This window comes from Stenella coeruleoalba, assembly GCF_951394435.1.
Source record: "Stenella coeruleoalba genome assembly, chromosome: 1".
Classification (NCBI taxonomy): Eukaryota; Metazoa; Chordata; class Mammalia; order Artiodactyla; family Delphinidae; genus Stenella; species Stenella coeruleoalba.
In genome coordinates this window covers 4245468-4264535 of record NC_137169.1, presented here as the reverse complement: position 1 = coordinate 4264535, position 19068 = coordinate 4245468, and the positions used below count along the sequence as shown (strand labels likewise).

At 61.3% G+C, this 19068-nt stretch overlaps 2 protein-coding genes across 6 annotated transcripts in view; one reads left to right on the top strand and one right to left on the bottom strand.

The window, feature by feature from the left end:
• The window catches only part of CHD5 (chromodomain helicase DNA binding protein 5), a 63796-nt gene extending 61087 nt beyond the window's left edge, over positions 1-2709 (top strand). The window contains 5 exon segments of the mRNA XM_079946174.1: positions 520-683; positions 798-912; positions 1020-1073; positions 1858-2460; positions 2590-2709. Of these exon segments, the coding sequence (XP_079802300.1) occupies positions 520-683; positions 798-912; positions 1020-1027 (287 nt within the window). The 3' untranslated portion in view covers positions 1028-1073; positions 1858-2460; positions 2590-2709.
• Positions 2710-8543: 5834 nt separating this feature from the next.
• KCNAB2 (potassium voltage-gated channel subfamily A regulatory beta subunit 2) overlaps positions 8544-19068 on the bottom strand; it is a gene marked incomplete at its 5' end in the record, with an annotated part of 93903 nt that continues 83378 nt past the window's right edge. For 4 of the 5 annotated variants that reach the window (XM_079946216.1, XM_079946217.1, XM_079946220.1 and 1 more), the window contains 7 exons: positions 8679-8810; positions 10846-10934; positions 11277-11397; positions 12382-12476; positions 12726-12846; positions 14604-14689; positions 18452-18538. In XM_079946216.1, the coding sequence (XP_079802342.1) occupies positions 8721-8810; positions 10846-10934; positions 11277-11397; positions 12382-12476; positions 12726-12846; positions 14604-14689; positions 18452-18538 (689 nt within the window). In that variant the 3' untranslated portion in view covers positions 8679-8720. The other variant, XM_079946218.1, reaches the window with a different exon arrangement.

The window sequence follows — 19068 nt, the reverse complement described above, 5'->3', positions numbered from 1 at the left end:
CCCGTTTTCATGTCGGTGCTGGGGGAGGTGAAATAGTTGCTCAGGGTCTCCCGGGATTCACATCTTTGACCCTCGTGCTCCAAATCCTGAGGAAGTTCCCAGGCTGGTTAGGGGGAGGGGGTGAGCCAAGCTCACGTGAGGGTCCCTGGACTCTGCGGCCCCGCCGCTGCCTGGGAGAAGTTTCCTGAGGCTGCTCTGTCTTGGGCGAGGATCCGGTCCCCTGCGGTGGCCAGCGCTGCAGGCCTCCCCGGGAGCCAGGAGGCTGGCTGAGGGCCCAGAGGGAAGCCCAGCGTTGCGTCGGGGTTCCTGGCTGTCATCTCTGCAGCCCTCGGGCTGGGAGAAGCTGTTGGGAAACCGGGCTCTTGTCCAGCAGCCGGCGGGGCGCTGCTTGGCTGGCTGGGAGGGCCGGGTGAAGGGCGCCCCCTGGTGTCTGCTGCGCGGGTGCAGTAACAGCGACACAGCCTGGTAGCTAAGTGCCCGCCTGGGTGCCGCGCCCCGCGCCTCCCCTTCCCTCCCCAGTCCTGAACCAGCTGGAGGAGCTGCTGAGCGACATGAAGGCGGATGTGACGCGCCTGCCCTCCATGCTGTCCCGCATCCCCCCGGTGGCTGCCCGTCTCCAGATGTCAGAGCGCAGCATCCTGAGCCGCCTGACCAACCGAGCCGGGGACCCCACCATTCAGCAGGTCAGGGCCGGCCTGCGCCCCGGCCCCAGCCCCCCACGCACGTCCTGGGCGCCCTGGGTGGGGGCTCGGGCCGGCGCGGGACTTGGACCTTTAAACCTGAGTCCTTGCCTCCAGGGCGCTTTCGGCTCTTCCCAGATGTACAGCAACAACTTTGGGCCCAACTTCCGGGGCCCTGGACCGGGAGGGATTGTCAACTACAACCAGATGCCCCTGGGGCCCTATGTGACCGGTAGGTGCCCGTCTGCTTCCGGGCGGCATGGGCAGGGGCGCCCGCGGGGCCCCAGCCGGCCCCCCCCGCCTCCCCAGGCAAGCCGAGCTTTCCTCTCTTTGCCACAGATATCTAGCCGTCCCCGAGATTTCCCTCTGCTGCCGGGCTCGTTTCCAGTGGAGGTGAGGCCGCTCGTGGGCGCTGCGCCATCCCTTGTCCCTCCTTGGCTTGGCGAGTCAGGCCAGGCCAGTACGGGCCCTGGTCCCTGTGCTTCTTCACGGCCCTGGGGCCCGGGGGCCTCGCCCCTCCACGCTCGGGGACCGTCTTGGGGCCAGTGTGTCTTCCTAGGCTTCCAGACGCTTCCCCGGGAGCCTGGGGGGGCAGCACATGGCAGGGTGGGTGCACGGGGGCGTGCTCCTCTGTGTACACGCGTGCGTCTGTGCGCCGGTGTGTTGGTGTGCGTGCGTGACCCCGGCGGTGAGTCAGGGGCCGGTGCCCCCAGCCTGGAACCCTGACTCCACTGTTCTGCCTGCGCTTTCCTGCCGGGTGGTGGACGCCCTGGGACGTCACCTCCCCCCAACCCCTGCCCAGGACCAGGAGGGTGGCTCAGCGTGGGTGCAGCTCAGTGTTACCGGCTGGGAGAGGGTTTTAGTCCTGAGAAACCACCAGTCCGCTGTGGCCTCCTCTGCCCCACTGACAGCGCCCGCTAAGCTGTGTGTCCCATCAGAACCTCTGCTTCGGTGCGGAGGCTCGGGGGCGGGGCTGTTCCGGACAGGCTGCTCCTTGGGGGCCCCGCCGCCTCCACTCCCCAGTGTGGTCGTGGCCCGAGGCTGGGAGGTCTGGGCTGGGGGACCCCCTGATGTCAGTTGGCCATGACAGGTCGTAGTGGGTGGTCTAGGGTGTTGGGTGCCACCCCCGTGGGGACCCGAGCACCCAGCTGTGTGACCCGTGATCTGCCTCTTGCAGCCGCGCCTGCCGGGCCCCCTGCCCGACCCCCGCAGGAGAGAAAAGCTGCCACCTTTCTAGAGCCATGCCACCCGAGGACAGAAAGGGAAACGGAGAAATGCCACCTCGTGGGGACAAGGCCGCCTGAGCCCAGAAGCGCCACCCGGGACGCACCCCTCGGCCACCTCTGCCAGGATGGCTCCCTAGAGGAGATTTCGTTTCTTTGTACATCTTTCGCACTTTCCTGTTGAAGACTTGAACAAGTTTGTCTTGATAAAAGTTGAGTGACGTGTGGAGGACTCTGACTTGCAGCACATATGTCTCTCTCTGCCGACGGGTTCCAGACCTGAAGGGAAGCTCCTGGGAGCCCAGAGGCCGCCCACGGACTCGGCCCGGCTGAGGAGGGCGAGCTGCCCGCTCTGGGTGCCCTCAGTCTGCCCCCATCCCCCAATCCCGTCTGCACCGTGCTCCAGCCCCTTGCCCGTGAGGCCCCCCGGTGCCAGGTGGGTCAGGACTGGGGAACTGGCCGGCCCGAGGCTAGAGACCTGGCTGACGCCCAGGTCAGGCCAGGCTGCTTCCTGCAAGGCTGGAGACCACCAAGTATGTGCTGTCTCCGTGGGACAGGTGTCTGTCCCTGGCCCAGCCTGTCTCACAGGCCCTGGACTCTGTCGTCACCAGCGGAGGGTCTGTGGCCCCTGCCCTGAGTGGCCGGTCACTTGTTCCCCGGAGGGAAGGGGAGGGCAGAGCTTGCAGGTGTTGGCCTGGGGGCTGCCGGAGCCTTTGTCTCGGGCCTCCATGGGAAGGGGCGTGCCCTCCCTCTAGCGGGGTGTGGCTAGCGTTCCAGCGGGGAGGGTCACAGCAGCGCTGAGGGGGGCCCAGGAGCCCCTGGTCCTGCCCTGTGCCCTGGGAGGCCGGTCAGCCCCGCCTCCAGGTACACACACACTCCCCGTGCCATCTCCTGGTCGCAGATGTGGAGAAACCAGGCCACACGCTGGAGCCTGGACTTATCCCTCCCTCTCTCCTTGTCCCTGGAGAGGCCTTGATCTGGGCATTTGCCATCTGGGGTGGGCCACGACTGCCCTCGCTGTGTTCTCGGAAGGCTTGGGGAAAGCTTGGAGGCAGGGGACTGGCCCCAGTGGCCTCTGCAGTCTTCCCAGCTGGAGCACCCCCAGCTTCCTGCCTTGTTTCCTGCCAGTAACGCCCCACTGGAATCCTGACCCTCCTTCAGGCAGCTGGTGGTGCGCTGTGATGGCCCCAGTTTGGAGGAAGGGAGGGACGGGGCCAGGGCCTGGGCCTGTCTGTGTCTCATGTTCCCTGTGGCCCAGCCTGGAAGGGAATTCCGAGCCTTGAGCAGGGAGGGGCCTTCCTGGCGTGGAGCCCTGGGTGCAGAATCCCGTCTGAGAGAGACAAGCTGGACCTGGGCGTGGAGGCACCAGGGGGGTTCTGTTCCCTGGCCAGGACTGGGGCGAGGATTTGGGGATGTCTTGGGGACACAGGGCCACTGGCCAGCCCTCCCAGAGCCCAGATGTCCTCAACTGTAAATGGCTCTCCCTGAACCCCTAGAGGGCTGGACCCCCAAGGCCCCTGCCATCTCCAGGCTGGCCAACCCTGGCACTGCGGGTGGAGGATTGGGGGTGGGGGCACAGATGTCCAGGACACACGTGACAGCCGCTGACCCCGCCTCCCGGAAGGGTGGGGTCATTCCTGTCCCCTATGGTTTGTCCAGCGCCATGTGTACACACGTGGTCCTCTGACCCGTCCCCCCCGCAGAGGTTCCGGCTCAGGTCATGGGCAGCGTGACCGCCAGGAGCCCCCGACACGGGGCCCTGTGACTCCGCCCTCTCAAGCAGGCAGGCAGCCTGCCAGACTGGCTGGCCTGGTGGGGAACACAGTGGATGCGTCCTGAATGTCAGGTCAGGGGGCACATGGTAGAGGACGGGGGTCTGTGTTGTCCCCACTGCCTCACTCCAAGGGCAGGGGGTCCTTCCCCTGCCAGCCCTTGCTCCCCAGCAAGCTTCCCTCTGCCCTTCTGTTTTTGCTCCTTCCCAGGCCTCTGCCCTTTTCCTCTACCAGCCAGAGCCAGGCGCCCACGGATGGCCTGGGCCCCGGCACTGCCTGGTCCAGGAAGGGCTCAGCTCTCCAAGACCAGCACCTGGGAGGCCTGGGAGGGGGGCTGCGGACAGCTGGGGAGTGGGTTTCTGGCTGACTGGTTTTGGAGAGGAAAAAGGATCTTAGGAATGTTTTCTTCTTGGTTTATCAAGTTATTTCCTGCCAAAAGTCGTAGTGGTGGGGAGGGGGCGTTGGCCATCACGGTCCTCGGCATCTTCAGGCTGGGTTTGGTTTTTGCCGCGGGCAGGAGAGTCAGCCTGTGCAAGCGGAAGCCGAAAGTGCCCGCGCTTCCGTTTCCAGCCACCCTATCATTTAGACCAGTGCTGAGTAGGCTTTCTGTTGATCCATCTTGGGGCCACAGTCTCGGAAGGCGTAGCTGGCTGGGCTCCTGGGTGACCAGGGGAGTTTGGGCTGGACTGACTGTGTCCGGGGGTCCCCTTGCACACGCCCACCATGGAAGCACATCCTGAGACCCCCTGTGCAAGGGGGCCCTCCCTGCAAGCCGCCTTCAGAAGCTCCTTTGTTTTCTGCAAGTGATGACCATGGTCCTGTTCTGCTGGTACCACGACCCGTGCAGCCACCTGCCCTCCTGCTGGTTGGGCGTCCCTTCCCAGGGTCCTCTGGGGACTCCCTGGGCCAGGTCAGGGGCTGGCTGAGTCTTGCCCCAGGGACACCTGTAGCCCTTGCTGCCAGGTGTTGGGTCCCAGGAATGCTGAGGGCCTGAGGGGATTGTGTAGAGGGTAGGCTCGGGGACCTCCGGAGTGTGCCCAGAGTGGGGTGGCAGGAAGGAGCTTAGCTGGGAGGCGGGGGGCTGAGGTCTTGGCCCGGCCACGGTCCAGCGTGCCCCCTCCGTACCTGCAGCTGACCTGTGCCGACCACTATCTCTGTCGAGGACGCTGGCTCTCGCCCCATTTTATATTTCTGGAAGTTTACAGTTGTGGTGCATCAGCCCAAAGTCATTGGCTTGTGTTTTGGGATTTTTTTCTTAGTTTTCAGATTTTTTTTAAACAAAGTATTTTTTTAGGTGCGATAACCCAGAAAGGGCCCGTTGGGTGTGTGTGTGTCCTGAACCCCTGATACTGAGCTGGGAGCCTGAGCTTCCCATGGCTCCTCTGTGCCTGGGGTTGAGGGGAGGGGCCCACCCCCCTGCCTGGGCGTCGGTGCGTGGGAGGTCGAGGGAGCAGACGCCTGCACCCAGGCTGGCATCTGGCCCAGCTGAGAGGGGCCGGCCCCTTGCCTGGTAGAGCCCCCAGCTGGTGAAGGGGCCGGGGCGCTGGGGCGAGTCGGGACGGTCCCAGCCAGGCAGCCGGAGCTGGAGGCTGAGCCCCTGTGTGTAGTCACCTGTCCGGTCCTCGGGAGGATGTGTAGGAGGCTCGACAAAGAGTGTAACCGACCCGGTTCCCTTTACTTTGTACTCTGTGTATGTCTTGGTTTTCTGTGTTTTAATAAATCCTTTGGGAAAGGATTGGATCAAAGAGTGTGTTCCTAGCTTCTCACTGATGTAGGATGGGGGTGGCTGGGGAAGGATGTGAGGGGGATGTCATCTAAAGCCACCTCCCACCTGAGGAGACACGGCCCCGTGAGGCTGAAAGGCTCGCTGGGAAGGGGGCGCCCCAAAAAGGGGTGTCCAGGGGTGGTGCCCGCCCCTCCCACCTGCCCCCTGAAACAGCACTGCTCAGAGGAACACTGAGCCCCCGGAGACAGCCCACAGGCCTCCCTGGACCCTGACCTCTGTCCCCAGGCGGGCCCAGCAGCCTCCCACCAGCTTCCACCCCTGAATCGGGAGAGAAGGGGTCTCGGTGACCAATCTTTGCCTCTCCTCCAGGGCCCCTTTCTCCCAACCTCTGCTCAGCCCCTGCCGGCTGGCCTCTGCAGGGGGCGGCCTCCTCTCCCTCCCACTGCCCTTGGCCCAGCCCTGACCCCGAGGACCCCGCAAAGGAGGGGCGCAGACCCTGACGGGCTTGGGTTTTATTCTGTCATTCCATAAATACGCGCTGCGTCTCCACTGAGCGTCACTGGAAGTGCGAGGCGTACGGCATCTCTGCCTGTGTAGGGGATGCAGTTAGCTGCGGAGCCACAGTCATTGAAGGCGGGGGGAGAAAAGGAGCACGTTATTTACATGGCTGGAGAGAACAGAAGACAGAGCAAGCCCCCATCTCGTCCTCGGGACCTCGAATTTGCCGTAGATTCAGGGTGAAAAATGCTGGGGGCTCTGTGTGTCATTAGCAAGGAAGACTGGTCCTGCCCTGACCCAGACTGGGCCTTCTTCCCGTGGGGGGCACTGCCAGGTGGACCCCTGGGGGCACAAACTCTGCTTCAAGGGGAGGGTGAGAGGCTGGCTGGCAGCTGGGGCTCTTGGCGGGCTTCCCCTCAAGCAGGTAGGGTGCGGCTGGCTGGTCTGAAACCCGTGCCAGGCGGGGCCCAGGCTGCCCCTCCAGGGCCTGCCTCGGCCCAGCTCTTCTGTTTCCAGGCTCTGACCGCCCTTGGGCCCCACTCCAGCACCCCCGAAGTCGGGGGACCCTCCCTCAGGAAGCAGGGTGGCATCCCTCCACACCCACTTGCAGCGGGGATACAGAACCAGGCCGTGGATGGTGCCCCAGGGCCGGGAAGCTGCTTGGGCCTTTGCGCTGGGCACTTCGGCCTTGGTAGAGCTCAACCCTGGGGGCCCTTGTCTCCCTCTGTCTGGGAAACATGCAGCCAGCGGGCTCGGCCTTCCTAGGTGTGGCTCATGGGGTGGGGGGGTGGCAGGGCCCCGACTGCACGCCCTGGTCCCTCTTCCAGCAGTGGGTGGGCAGGGTGACAGCAGTGTGGAGAGGTCCCAGCCATCTCACCAATGAGCGGCCGGTAACCTGGCCCCTGAGCACGGCCAGCTGCTGGGACTGCCTGGCCCAGAGCACTTGGTCCCTGCCTGGATGGGCCTGGGATGAAAGCCGCCCCACTGCAGTGTCCTGCCCTCAGAGCCACATCCCACCGTGTGGTGGTGGGCAGTGGCTGTGGATTCTGCTGGGACAGGCTTGTCCCCTCCCCACACCCACAGGCTGAAGTGTGCAGGGGACTTGGTGAAGACGACCCCCAGGGGCCTGGTCTACAAAGAGGGAGAATGTTCCAGACTCCAGGGCCAGCACAAAGGTCAGGAGTGGAAGAAGGTCCCCCCTCCCCCCACTTCTGTGGCTTTCTTAAAGCCAGTTTCCCAGGCCTTGGCTCAGCCAGGACTGGACGGCGGCCCCTCTGAGAATAATGGCAGGGAGGGGCCTCTCTGAAGGGCAAAGCAGGATGGGCTATGTCTGCCCAAGGGCACGAGGGCCCGTATTCGGTGGGCTGGGGCGTCTGCAGAGCCTGGCCCCCAACTCCCACCCACCACGGCCAGCAAAGGCTGGGTGCCGCTCAGGACTATGGGGCTGCGCCTCCTGGCGGCCGGCCCGCCTCCCCGCCTCCATCCCTGCAGCCCCAGGCCCGGCTACAAAGTGGCTGACACTTGTGAATGTCCCGCCCTCCCTCCCTGTCCCCAGTCTGTTCCAGGCTTGGGGGGAGGGGGGGCTGGTGTGGACAGGAATGACCGACCCCAGCCGTCCCTCCGTCTTCGTGGGCTGTGTGGAGGTGTCCTGGGGGCGGCTCTGCTGCCCTGGTAACGAGCTCTGAGCACCCCACCCCACGCACCTGGTCTGCGGCCTCGCAGGGGGCACCGCTCCACGGAGAGGCTCCCGGGGTCTTTTCCTAGACCGCGGGGGCTGCTGCTGGCTGGCCCCCAGGCCCCAGGCACACAGCACAGAAAACCCCAGGGACTCTCCCTCGTTGAAGGGGTCCCAGCACGTGCTCTCTGCAGACCCCAAGGCCACCACCCCCCGGCACAGCAGAGGCTGGCTACCTGGTGTGTGGTCAGCAGCCAGTCCAGCTGAGCACGTGTGACCTCGGGGCCTTCTGGGGCGAGGACAGAGGGGCGGAGGACTGGGCGCCTGGCAGGGAGGGAGGGCAGGTGGGGCCCTGGAGGGACCTGGACTGGAGCCCAGGCACTGGGGCTCATCAATTGTTTGCGGGGAGGAAGCCAGCGGGGCGAGGAGCTTGAAATCAGAGCCCCCCAACTTTTTGTGCGTCCCAAACTGCAGGGCGAATCTCCCTGGATCCCTGCCCCTGCCAGCAAGGTGGCGGGGGCTGGGGGTGGTCAAGGGGCAGCTCGGAAGGCCCCTCGGAGACACACTGGGGCGGGTGGTTGGGAGAAGGGGCTGGGGGAAGAATCCAGGGTCAGGCCCGAGGAAAGTACCCGGAGCCCTTGGCAAGAGGGGGAATGAGGGAGACCCCAGAGGGAGGCCTGCCCTGACCAGGGCCCCGCCGAGGGGCCACAGGAAGAGGCAGACCCGGCTTCCTCTTCCCTTCCCCAATGCCGGGTGGGGTTCTCGGCAGAGGAGAGGCCGGCTCTGCCCGCCCCCAGGCCCCAGCTGGTCTTGGCCTGGCCTGGACTTGAGTCTCTGAGACGGCCCGTGGCTGGGCGAAAACATGGTGGTTTCCTGGAGGAGGAGCAGAGACGGCAGGCTTGGGTGGGACCGCACGAGTGCCTTCGAATCAATGCCGACTCCCCGACGCGAACCCGACAGCGGTCCTGCGAAGCAGCGGGTGGTGTGTGGCAGCGACTTCTGCGGTCTCTTCCCGGCGACATCTTGCTGCGTTGTTTTGTTTTTGAAGCAAACCACACTCTTGACTTGGCTTCAAATAGCTTAAGCAAGCTAACAGAGAGGCTAGGAGGGAAACGGAAACCGTCCAGGCAAACGGCCGGGGGCTTCTTAGGATCTGTAGTCCTTTTTGCTGTAGGGTTTATTGCCCAAAATGCTATCGATCTCGTGGATAATGGAAGACGACAGTTTTGGAAGGACCTGTGTGCAAAGATGGGAGCTATTCAGAATCTACCACCAAGACTGGCCTGGCCTGCAGGTGAGGTGGGGTGTAACGGAGCAGGGCCCTGTGGGGCCTTCCTGGAGCACAGCTCCACCCCTCCACCCCACAACATCCTACGTACACCTGCCTCTTATCTGTAGAAGAACTTTAGCCCAAGAATAAATTTAATCGGAGAAACGAGAAAATGAAAAAGCAAAGAAAAGCAGTCAAATGGGACAAAATAAGAATGGTTTAGCCATTAAACAAAGTCAAGGGCTTTTAGTCCCTGAGCAAGGGCTACAGGCCATATTCTGAGCCATGTCCTTTGAGCTGTTTTGCAGCTACTGAAACCCCACCAGGTGTAAAAAGTAACCGCATGATGACCAGACTGTAGCCATGAAACAAGCTACATCCTGCACAATTCCAAGAACTGGCCTCAGGGAAATGGGAACAAACTGACCCTGGAGTTGAAGATTAACTGTACTTAAAACAATCAGGTGGCCCTGCTCAGATGACCACATGACCAATTTCAAGATGACCGTCAGAGCTAACTGTGCTGCTCTGTACATAGCCTCCTCCCTCCGCCCATAAAGCACCCCTGAAACTCCCCTTTAAAAGCTCTTGCCCCCTGATCAACACGGGGAAATTGGATCTTTGGGACGTGAGTCCACCTTCTCCCAGGATCACCAGCTTCCTCAATAAAGCTACCTTTCCTTTTACCCAACACTTGTCTCTCAGCATTGGATTTTTCTTTTTTTTGGCCGTGCCGTGCAGCTTGTGGGATCTTAGTTCCCCAACCAGGGATAGAGCCCGTGCCCCCTGCAGTGGAAGGGCAGAGTCCTAACTGCTGGACCTCCAGGGAAGTCTCAGTATTCGGATTCTTGAGCGATGAGCAGCTGAACCTGAGTTCTGTAACAGGGGGACATTCTTCCAGCCGCCCGCTGGCCCCAGACTGTCCTGCTCTCATTGCATGCGGCTCCTGAAGCAGATGGGGGCCATGCTGCTTCTGTACTCCAGAAGGTTTGGGGCAGAGGGAACCTGCCCTGGTCTAAGCTCTGCCCCTCAAATGGAAGGACAGCGACGGCATAAAATGCAGGTTCCAGGACCAGAACACCTGATAATCCACACCCCCAAACTGCTTTTTCCAGCCGTCTTGACCTCAGCCAACAGCAACATCCCCCTTCCAGGTGACAAACCCCAGGGGCTGTCTGACCTGCTATCCCGCACCCTCACATCCAGTCTGTCAGCCAGTCCTGTTGGTCCATCTTCCAGAACATCCAGATGATCCAACCAGCTGTCCGTCTGCACCACGGCCATCCCTTGCCCCGACACGGTCATCACTTCCCAGCAATCTCCGTGCTTCCCTTCTGCTCCCCAAACTTTTTCCTCCACTCAGCAGCCAAAGAGCGAGAGGGAGCCTTTTAAAATCTAAGTTGGACCCTGCCCCTCCTCTGCTCCCATCTCACTGGACCATTGCGGAAGTCCTCAGAGGGCATGCGGTGGCCCATGGGTCTGCCCCCACGCCGAGCTCATCTCCTGCCCCTGCCCCTCTGCTCCCGGCCTTCTGGCCTCACTGCTGTCCTGGGCTCGTGCCCACCCTGCGCCTTCACATCAGCCTGGAGCGTTCTTCCCCCGAGTATCTGCACTGCCCACTCCTCATCCTTCAAGCCTTTGCTCACAAGTCACTTTGTCAACAAGGCTACCCTACGGCCCCCTTCAACCTGGGTCCACGGCTCCCCCCCGCCCCGCCCCTGCTGGACACCCCCGACCTTGCTCCAGGTTTCTTTTTCCAGAGTCCTTATCACCCTCCGACACATATTCTATCTTATTTCTCGCATGTAGTGTTTTCCGTCTGTTCCAGCTAGAAAGCCAGCTCTTCGAGAGCAAGGCTTTTTGGTGGTTCACTGCTGTAGCCCAGGTGCCTTGAACAGTGTCCGGTATGTAGTAGGTGCTCAATAAGTACGTGCTGGACAAGTGACTGGCTGAGACCCTGAGCTCTGCCCAGGGCCTGCAAGGCTGGCAGCCCCCACTCACCTGTATTGCTCCAATATTCTCCATCAGCTGGTCTGCGCTGGAAGCACCCAGGAGCACGGAGCTGACCCCCTCGTTCCTCAGGCACCAGGCTGGGGGGCAGCAAGACCAGAGGTGAGGGAGGCCCACCCACGGCAGGGCCCTCTCTGGCTCTGCCCCGACCCTGCCTAGGCCAGCCTCCTGGGCATGGGGCTGAGGGTGCCCAGGAGCGGCATGGCAAACCAGAGGCTCAGCAGTGCTGGGGGGACCCTGGCACCAACTGCCGCCAGTGGAGAGATGGCCCAAGTGCTCAGGGACCCACCCCCATCCTCTCCCCATGAATGCGGGAGCCCGTTACCCACAGCTGGCTGGTGGAGGGGGTGTGGCCCGAGCACTCAGGGACTCCCGACATCTCCCGGGGACACCGGTCTCCACCCTGCTCCCCAGCCTCTTACCTATGGCCAGCTGGGGGAGGGTGCAGCCCAGGCGCTCGGCGATGGCCTGCAGCTCCTTCAGCTTGGCCTGCTGGCGCCGGCCCTCCTCACTCAGGATCTTGTCCTTCAGCCACTGGTAGCCCTGGTTGTGGGGAGGAGGCACAGCACAGCCCACAGGTGAGGGCAGGTCACCTGGACCTCTGTGTGCATGGCGCAAAATGATGATTGGGGGCACGGCGGCACCCCCCGGCCCCAGCCTAACCACGTCCCGCTGTGGTCCAGACCTGGGCAGTTGGAAGGATGGGAACCGTTGCATCTGAAGCCTGTGGGCTGTTGGGGAGCTGAGGCCAGGCCCCTGAGCCTGGACAAGGAGGTGGACAAGCCGACCTTCCCTTCTCCTGGGAGGCTGGGCGGTCCAGGAGGTGTGCCCACAGCAAGGTCAGGGAGCCCCCAGGGAGGCTTGCTGGGGGCTGGGCAGGAGTGGGGGGGCAGGCCATCCTGCTCTCGAATCTGGGGCTCTGGTCTCCAGTACTGGCTCTGCCCCGGCCTGGGCAGGCCTTTCTCTCCCTGCTCCTTGACCCCCAACCCCTGCAGCCTGTAGACCCTCCTGAGTCCTCACTCCGAGGTGTGTGTGTGTGTGTGTGTGTGTGTGTGTGCGCGCGCGCGCGCGCGTGTGTGTGTGTGCGTGCGCGCGCGCGCCTGTATGTGGGCCGGGGGGGACTTGTCCCGGGGGGGCATCTCTGAGTGACACTGAAGAAACCCCGCAGCTCTCAGCCCAGAGGTCTCAGGGATGGGCCAGAGAAAGTGTGCGGGGTGTCTGCAGGGGAAGGAGGCATCCCAGGGGGCACATGCGGATCCAGAGCAGGTTGTGAGGGCTGAACCTGGGGGGAGGGCAGGAGGGCGGGGGAGCGAGGGGCTTCTTCACCTGGGGGATGTCCCACAGGTGGGCAGCCTTTCTAGACATGGGGTCAGGCCAGCTGGGGCTCCAAGTTCCCATGCTCCGAACCTTCCCGCAGACAGTGGCCCAGGGAAGCCCCGCCCAGCACCAACGTGTCTGCCCAAAGGCCCCACCCCTCCAAAATGCCCGTCCTGCCTGTCCCCTCCCCCAGCCCGGCCGCTTCTTCACCTTCAAGGAGGCTCTCGAGTAGGGCGGGATGCCACTGTCGTACTTTCCGGACACGATACCACAGGCCAGAGGGGACCAGGTCATGGCGCCCACTCCTGGGAGAGGAAAGCCGGACGAGGTCAAACCCAGGGTCCCGAGGAGGGGAGGGGCGGGGCGAGGGGAAAGGGGCGGGGCAGGGCAGGGTCGAGGGGCGGAGCAGGGCAGGGTCGAGGGGCGGGGCGAGGGGATCTGGGATGGGGTTGGGGCAGGGCTGGGGAGGAGGTGGAGCGAGGGAGAGGGTGGGGCGGGGCGGGGGCGGGGCCTGGAGGGCAGGCGCGAGGGCGGGGCCGGGCAGGGGAGCCCACCTATCTTGTGGAAGAGCTCGGGAAGCTGCACTTCCACCTTTTCGCGTTGGAACATGTGGTACTCGGCCTGCTCACAGATGGGCGGGATCAGGTTGAACTGCCGGGCAACGGAGTAGGCCTCCTGGGAGAAGCAAAGAGGGGCATGGAGGGTCCCTGACGGTCAGCGGTTCTGAGGGGCCTCCGGGGCAGCAAGGAGAAGACACAAAGGCATCCCCAGGAACGGCTGGCCCTCCTGCCCCTCCCCTCTCCTCTCAGCTTTCCTGGGAGCCTGTTAGGTCCCCCTCCACGAGTGGAGAAAAGTGAGTGGGTTGTGGGATCCCAAGGCTGAAGGGCTTTGGGGGGAAAGCACAACTCAGTAGTGAGGCTTGGGTCCTGGCACTTACTGGCCGGGTGTACTTGGGTAAGGGGCTCACCCCCCTGTGCCTCAGTTTCCCCATTTGTCATGAGGGTCAAATGAGCCAACAGGGTTGGCAGCCCTCAGGACAGTGCCTGCCTGTTACTGGTTTTATCATGATTGTCACTCTAGGGCCTGGACCCAGGATGATGGCAGGGGCAGAAAACATTAGGTCAGGAGGGGAAAGTGGCCGGCATCAGCCCATTTCTGGGACTTGGAGGTCAAGGCCTCTCCTCTGCAGACCGGATGGGTGTGAGCTCCTGGGGACGCCCGTCTGCCAGCCCTAGAGGCCCTTTCCCCTTCAGCTTGAGACTCAGCTTTCACATCTGTAAAGTGGGGGTGAGATCCTGACACCTCAGTGAGCTCTGTGCTGGGTCCAGGCAGCTTCAGAAAAATGCCGTATGATCATTAATGCCGCAAACTCCGAAGGCCGATTATACCATGGGCTTCTAAAGTTGTCTGTAACTTGAAATGAAAATCCTGCTTAATTTTTTTTTTTTGGATGAACCAGAAATCTGGGGCTCACTAGAGGAGAAACCCGCTAGCAGGGATGCCAGGATGTGGGAAATTCTGGTGGGTGGGGCATGGGAAAGGCTGAGGTTGGGAGGAGGCCTGGAGGCAGGGGTGAGGGCGCCAGCCTGAGAGCTAGTCCTGCGAAGACGCAGTCCCCAGGCCTCTGCCCTCCCCCCACCAACCAGCTGCCTGCCTCTGAGAAGCCACCCTGCCGACCCTTCTGGGATATCCCAGAAATATTATGAAACATCTGTCACCCTCAGCTACTGATGGCTCCCGTGGAGGGAAATGACAAGGAAGGGGATGCCTTCCTGAAAATGCAGGTGAGGGGGAAACATCATGGATTATGAGATGGAAACCCAGGCTCTGAACTGCGCGGCCTGAGCATCCATCTTGGCATGGGCTGTGTGACCTTGGGTGTGTTACTTAACCTCTCTGTGCCTCAATGGCCACATCTGAAAAACAGGATAACAGTAGCACTTACCTCATAGGGCATTGTGAGGATTAAATGGGAGTCAGTCCACATGAAACCCTCAAATCTAACGGCACCTGGAACACCACAAGAGCTCAGCACGGTGGCTGGCACTGTCACCGCTGCTGAGCACTGGCTGAGCTCCAGGACCCCCACTAAGAGCTTCACACCTGTTTTCTCAGATAATCCTCACAACAGCCTCATGACGGGGTAGGTTGTCCTTGCAGTCTTGTTCTACAGGTGGGGAAACTGAGGCTCAGAGAGGTGAAGCCATCTGTCTGGGGCCACGCAGTGCTGGGATTCAAGCCCAGACCCCTGTCTGCAAGACCTGCGGACATCACTGCCACATGTCACCATACTGTCCCTCCCCATAGTACCCAGTTATCTGTGCATTAGGGACCAACGGCACTGAACCTGCTAGAGCCCCGGAGTCACCATCCACGGAGCTGGGGCCGGGAGCCCAGCTGGGGGACACGCACACACCGAGAGGTCACCGTACCATGATCTCCATGGAGCTCCAGCGCGATGTGCCCCAGTACATGGCCATCCCCTGGTTAATGACGTGGGTCATGGCACGCACCGTCTCTGTCACGAGAGAAGGGGAAACCACAGGTGTGGGGGGGCGGCCGGGGGCACGGGGCCTGGCCTGGGGACATTCTGCAAATACAGGCGGGCGCCAGGAGGAGGGGGAGGGTGCTGTCGGGACGGCTTGCAAGCAGTGTACTTCCCGGCTCCGGAGTTGGGGGCGGCCTGGGTTTTCTGGGACCACAGAAAAAAGTGAGCCTCTGTCCAAGAAGCTGGTCTTGAAAACAGTGTTCCCAAATAGTTAGAGGTCTTATGGAATCTTTGAAAAATGGGTTATGGATGGATTGAGACGTTTCTATGGCAGATTAGAGGGATGCGGGAAAGGTGAGGTCAAAGAATGTGACTCTAGAACGGGGGGTGTTCTCTAGTCTGGGGAAGAATGGGGGACCCTGATCGCTCAGGAAGAACCAGATAAACGGATTAAGGTTACGATCAGATTGACGGATGGCAAGAGGAAGTAACATAATTTCTGCCCATTTCTAGTCTCCCACTTGGGGCTACTCCGGACTCTCACTGGGATCTGGAGAATTGAATGGAGAGGTAATAATAACATCTGTCAGGAGAAAGGGCAGGGTGTGGGGCCCTGGGTGGTCCCAGGGGTTGGGGGCTGCAGAGCGGAGCTCCCCTCGAGTCCAGAAGAGCCAGCAGTAGACATGGAAAGCCCCCTGTGGACCACGCCCCGACTTTCACACCAGCCCAGTATCCAGGAGCAAGGGACCCTCTCCCCATCTACACTGTGATAGATTCTTCCTTGGACTCAAAAACGTTTTTTGAGAAATAAAAATCTGCCAGTTAGTGTCGCCCCCGAGGCTGTTTTGGCCCCAGGGGGATATTGTGGTTTTTAAAATTGAACTCGACCTCAAATTTTAAAATTTTAAATGGCTCTTAGCTTTGTGGGATGATGGGCTACCCCATCAGATTTCTCTCAAGTCCCATACAATGCTTGCAAGTTCGACTGCCCAAGGCAGCCTCAGAAGTTCAGTTAAAGTACAAGTGTTTCTAAAAACAAATACCGCTTGAAAGTCCCCATCTCTCCCAAAGTGGCCACTGACATGGGACAGCTGAGGTCCCTGAAGATGGTGGGGGTGGAAGGAAGGATGGAAGGAAGGAGAATGCAGGCTGGTTCCGAGAGCTCCACCTTGGAATGGCCCAGGACCACTGGAACCTTCTCTGGCAGAGAGCGGCACCTCTGTTTTGGGGTGTCCCTTCCCACCCATCCTGGGTCCCTGAGTGTCCCTTTGGCTGAGGTCCCCTCTTTCAGTAGAAAGCCAAGGTAGCTGGGGCTTCTGGGGTGGTGGTCTCTGTGGGCTTGCCGAGGACCTCTGGAAAAATCACACCTTGGTTTCCACGCCTGTAGGCCAAGCCCTGTCCTCTCCTTCCTTCCAGGGTCAGGGACTGGGCTCTTCCCCGCGCATCCCAGGGAGGGGGTCTGGCAGGGAAGCAGCCCCCTCGGGCTGTCAGTGGGCCACCACTTTAACGGCCAACACTATTCGATGTGAAGAGCAGCGCTTGGTTGGAAGGTTGAGGGTCCCAGGAAGGAACCTGCCCACATCCGAACCCTGCGTCTGGGCTCCCAGCCCGGCCGCCCTTCTTGGGTTCTTTAGAAACACTCTTGGGGGGACCTGTGACCATGCGGTGTGACTGCCCAATTCTTTTCAGCCAAGGCTCAGGCCCACATGCCAGAGAGAGGGAAGCAGAGGACACCCCCGTTCGCTAGCCTGGCTTCTTGGAGCACAGCTCTCTCCTAACGCCCCTTCCATGCAGAGAGGGGAGTCCAGCGGGAGCCTGGGGGCCAGGGAGCCTGTGCGAGCCTGTCGCTGGCCTGAGAGGGAAGGGGTCCTGGGCAGTGGCAGGCTGGCCGTGGAGCCCATGCACAGGAGCGTGGCCCTTGGTCTTCTGCCCAAGCTTGGTGTCAGTGACACCAGAAACAGGGACAATTAGGGACAGCTGTCCACCTCAATATTTAATGCTGTTTTACAGAAGCAGGAGGACCAAATCTTTCCAGCTGCTGCCAAAACCCATGGCATCTCCTGCTGCGTCTCAAATAATACATGGGAGGGGTCAGGTGGCAGTGCCAGTTGGCAGGCGGGAGCCCTTTCATTGTGGACCACAGCCCAGTTCCCAGGGATACCAAGGCCTGCCCTTCGTGGGTGGGGTGGGGTCCCAGGGTCCTTTGGCTTAGGGGTGGGCAGAGACCGCTGCATGGCCAGAGGCTGCCCCGGGGCTCAGAGTTTCCCCAGCTCATGTAGGTATTTTTCAAGGAGGAAAACAACTGCATTTCAATGGTGAGCTCTGGCTGCATGGCATGGGGTGAGAGTGACAGGTGGCCCAGCCCACCCAGGGGACTGGAGCACTGCACGCCACTGGGGGCAGGGCAGCTGGTTGCTGGTGCCCTCACTTTTGGTTGAGGTGGGAGCTTAGCAAACGTGGAGAAGATAAAACCTGCCGGGGGCCAAAGTTCTGGGGTCCCCGATGCGTTTACTCCTGTGGGAACCTGGTCTCCCCAGCCCTCTCCCAGACCATCTGGGGTCAAGGTTTCTGGTGCGGATCACAGCAACCCCCAAGTCAAGAGGAGGCCCCGCGGGTCACGGGTCATGGCAATGCAAGGCAGTGCGAGGAGGGGCATGCATGCACAGGAGTAGGGGAGGAATGAGGTGACAGCGTGGACCAGGGGGACGGCGCGGCTCTGCGCCACTTTGCTTTTCTTCACTTGCAAGGTGTTCCCATAAGGCACTTATTTCTCCTTTGTGCATTTTATGGAGAAGTTTAGTCATGGGGGCGGGGGAAGAGAGTCGTGTAAATAAAAGCACTGTCTCATAAAATGCAGCTCAGACACAGAGGTCAGTTGTCGGGCCGAGGGTACTGTGTACCTTCTATGATGAATGTCCTTGACTTGGAGGAACTAAATGGATCCCCTGGTGATAAAAGAAAGATGGAAAGAGACCAGAGTTCACAGCTGTGGGAACGCTGAGGGGCACAGTCTGACAAAGGGCACGGGGACGGAGGCTCAAATCACTTTTCGCAGAATACTCGTTTGGATAAAAAACCAACCACACACACACGTGCACACACACACACACGTATATATACACACACACAGGTGCATGGTATATACACAAACAAATGAAGAAAAAGTAACTCGAACATAACTGAATTTTCCAAGTCCCTGAAGCAGCAAAGCACAAATGAGAAGATGCCCGAAGCAGAAAGTTGGAGGAGATAGTGGGGGCTGAGATGGCAGGAGTCAAAGAATAAACAAGCGCCTGAGAAACCAAAACCGTTTTTCAAAGCACTGCACGTCTTTTTTTTCTCCTCTGAGTAACAGTTCATTCCCCAGAGCAGAAGTCCCCTAAACCCTCCCAGTAGAACGTGGGCCATGATTGAAAGGACGGAAAAGAAGGCGGCCCTTGCAGAGTCATCATACTGTGACTTTAGCTACCGCTGCACACAGCTCAAAGCCAGGATGGGCGCGGACCCAGAGCAAGGAGGGGACTCAGCCTGGAGGCGCTGGGGTGCGCGTGAGGGGTCGAGCAGGGGCTGAGCTCAGGCCCGCCCCCCCGCCCCTCCCCACACGGGGAAGGCCCCACCCTCCAGACCCCCAGGCCTGGGTGCCCCGCGCGCCCTGCGGTGGTACCATCAGAGCCTCAGGCCTGGGTGCCCCGCGGGCCCTGCGGTGGTACAATCAGAGCCTCAGGTACAGAGCTTTCTGCTCTTTTTGGAACCGTGACACCCGGGCAGTCAGTGCTTCTGGGGAGAACGTACCTTCCATGGGCGTGTTGGGGTCCGGGCGGTTGGCAAACACCACGTCCACATACTCCAACTGCAGCCGCTCCAGGGAGGCTTTCAGACCTGGGGGAAGGAGTGGGGAAGGACTGTTACCATCTTCACAGACATTCCTGGGCCCTCGTGCGTGCATGCGTCGCAGGGAGCAATAGATGAAAGGGACGAGGCCCCGGCACCGGGAGCTGTGGACGGCAGGGTGCATCTGTGGGCACGGGCCACCTAGGTGGAGAACAGCCATGAGAGAAGAGGGGGCACACCCCAAAGGGGGGGGGTGGAGTCCACAGGCCCAATGTCCTGTGACTGCATGGAGGGGGCCCTTCAGAGTGGCCCGGGGGGAACTGGGAGAGCCAGGCCACCTGACACGGAGGACAGCTGCGTCGCTCATCTATGGCACCGAAGGCCCGTGGGGCCCGAAACGCATGAGTACTTCGCAGCGGCTCAGAACAGAGCTGCAGAGTGGAAGTGCTGGGCTGCGGGACGGGGAGGGGCGGGCAGCAAGGCCTCCTAATCATTTGATTGTCAATGGATTGACTGTATTACCTTGACGACGGTGAACGTGGGGAGATAATACAAATCAGGATGAGTGAGACATCCTG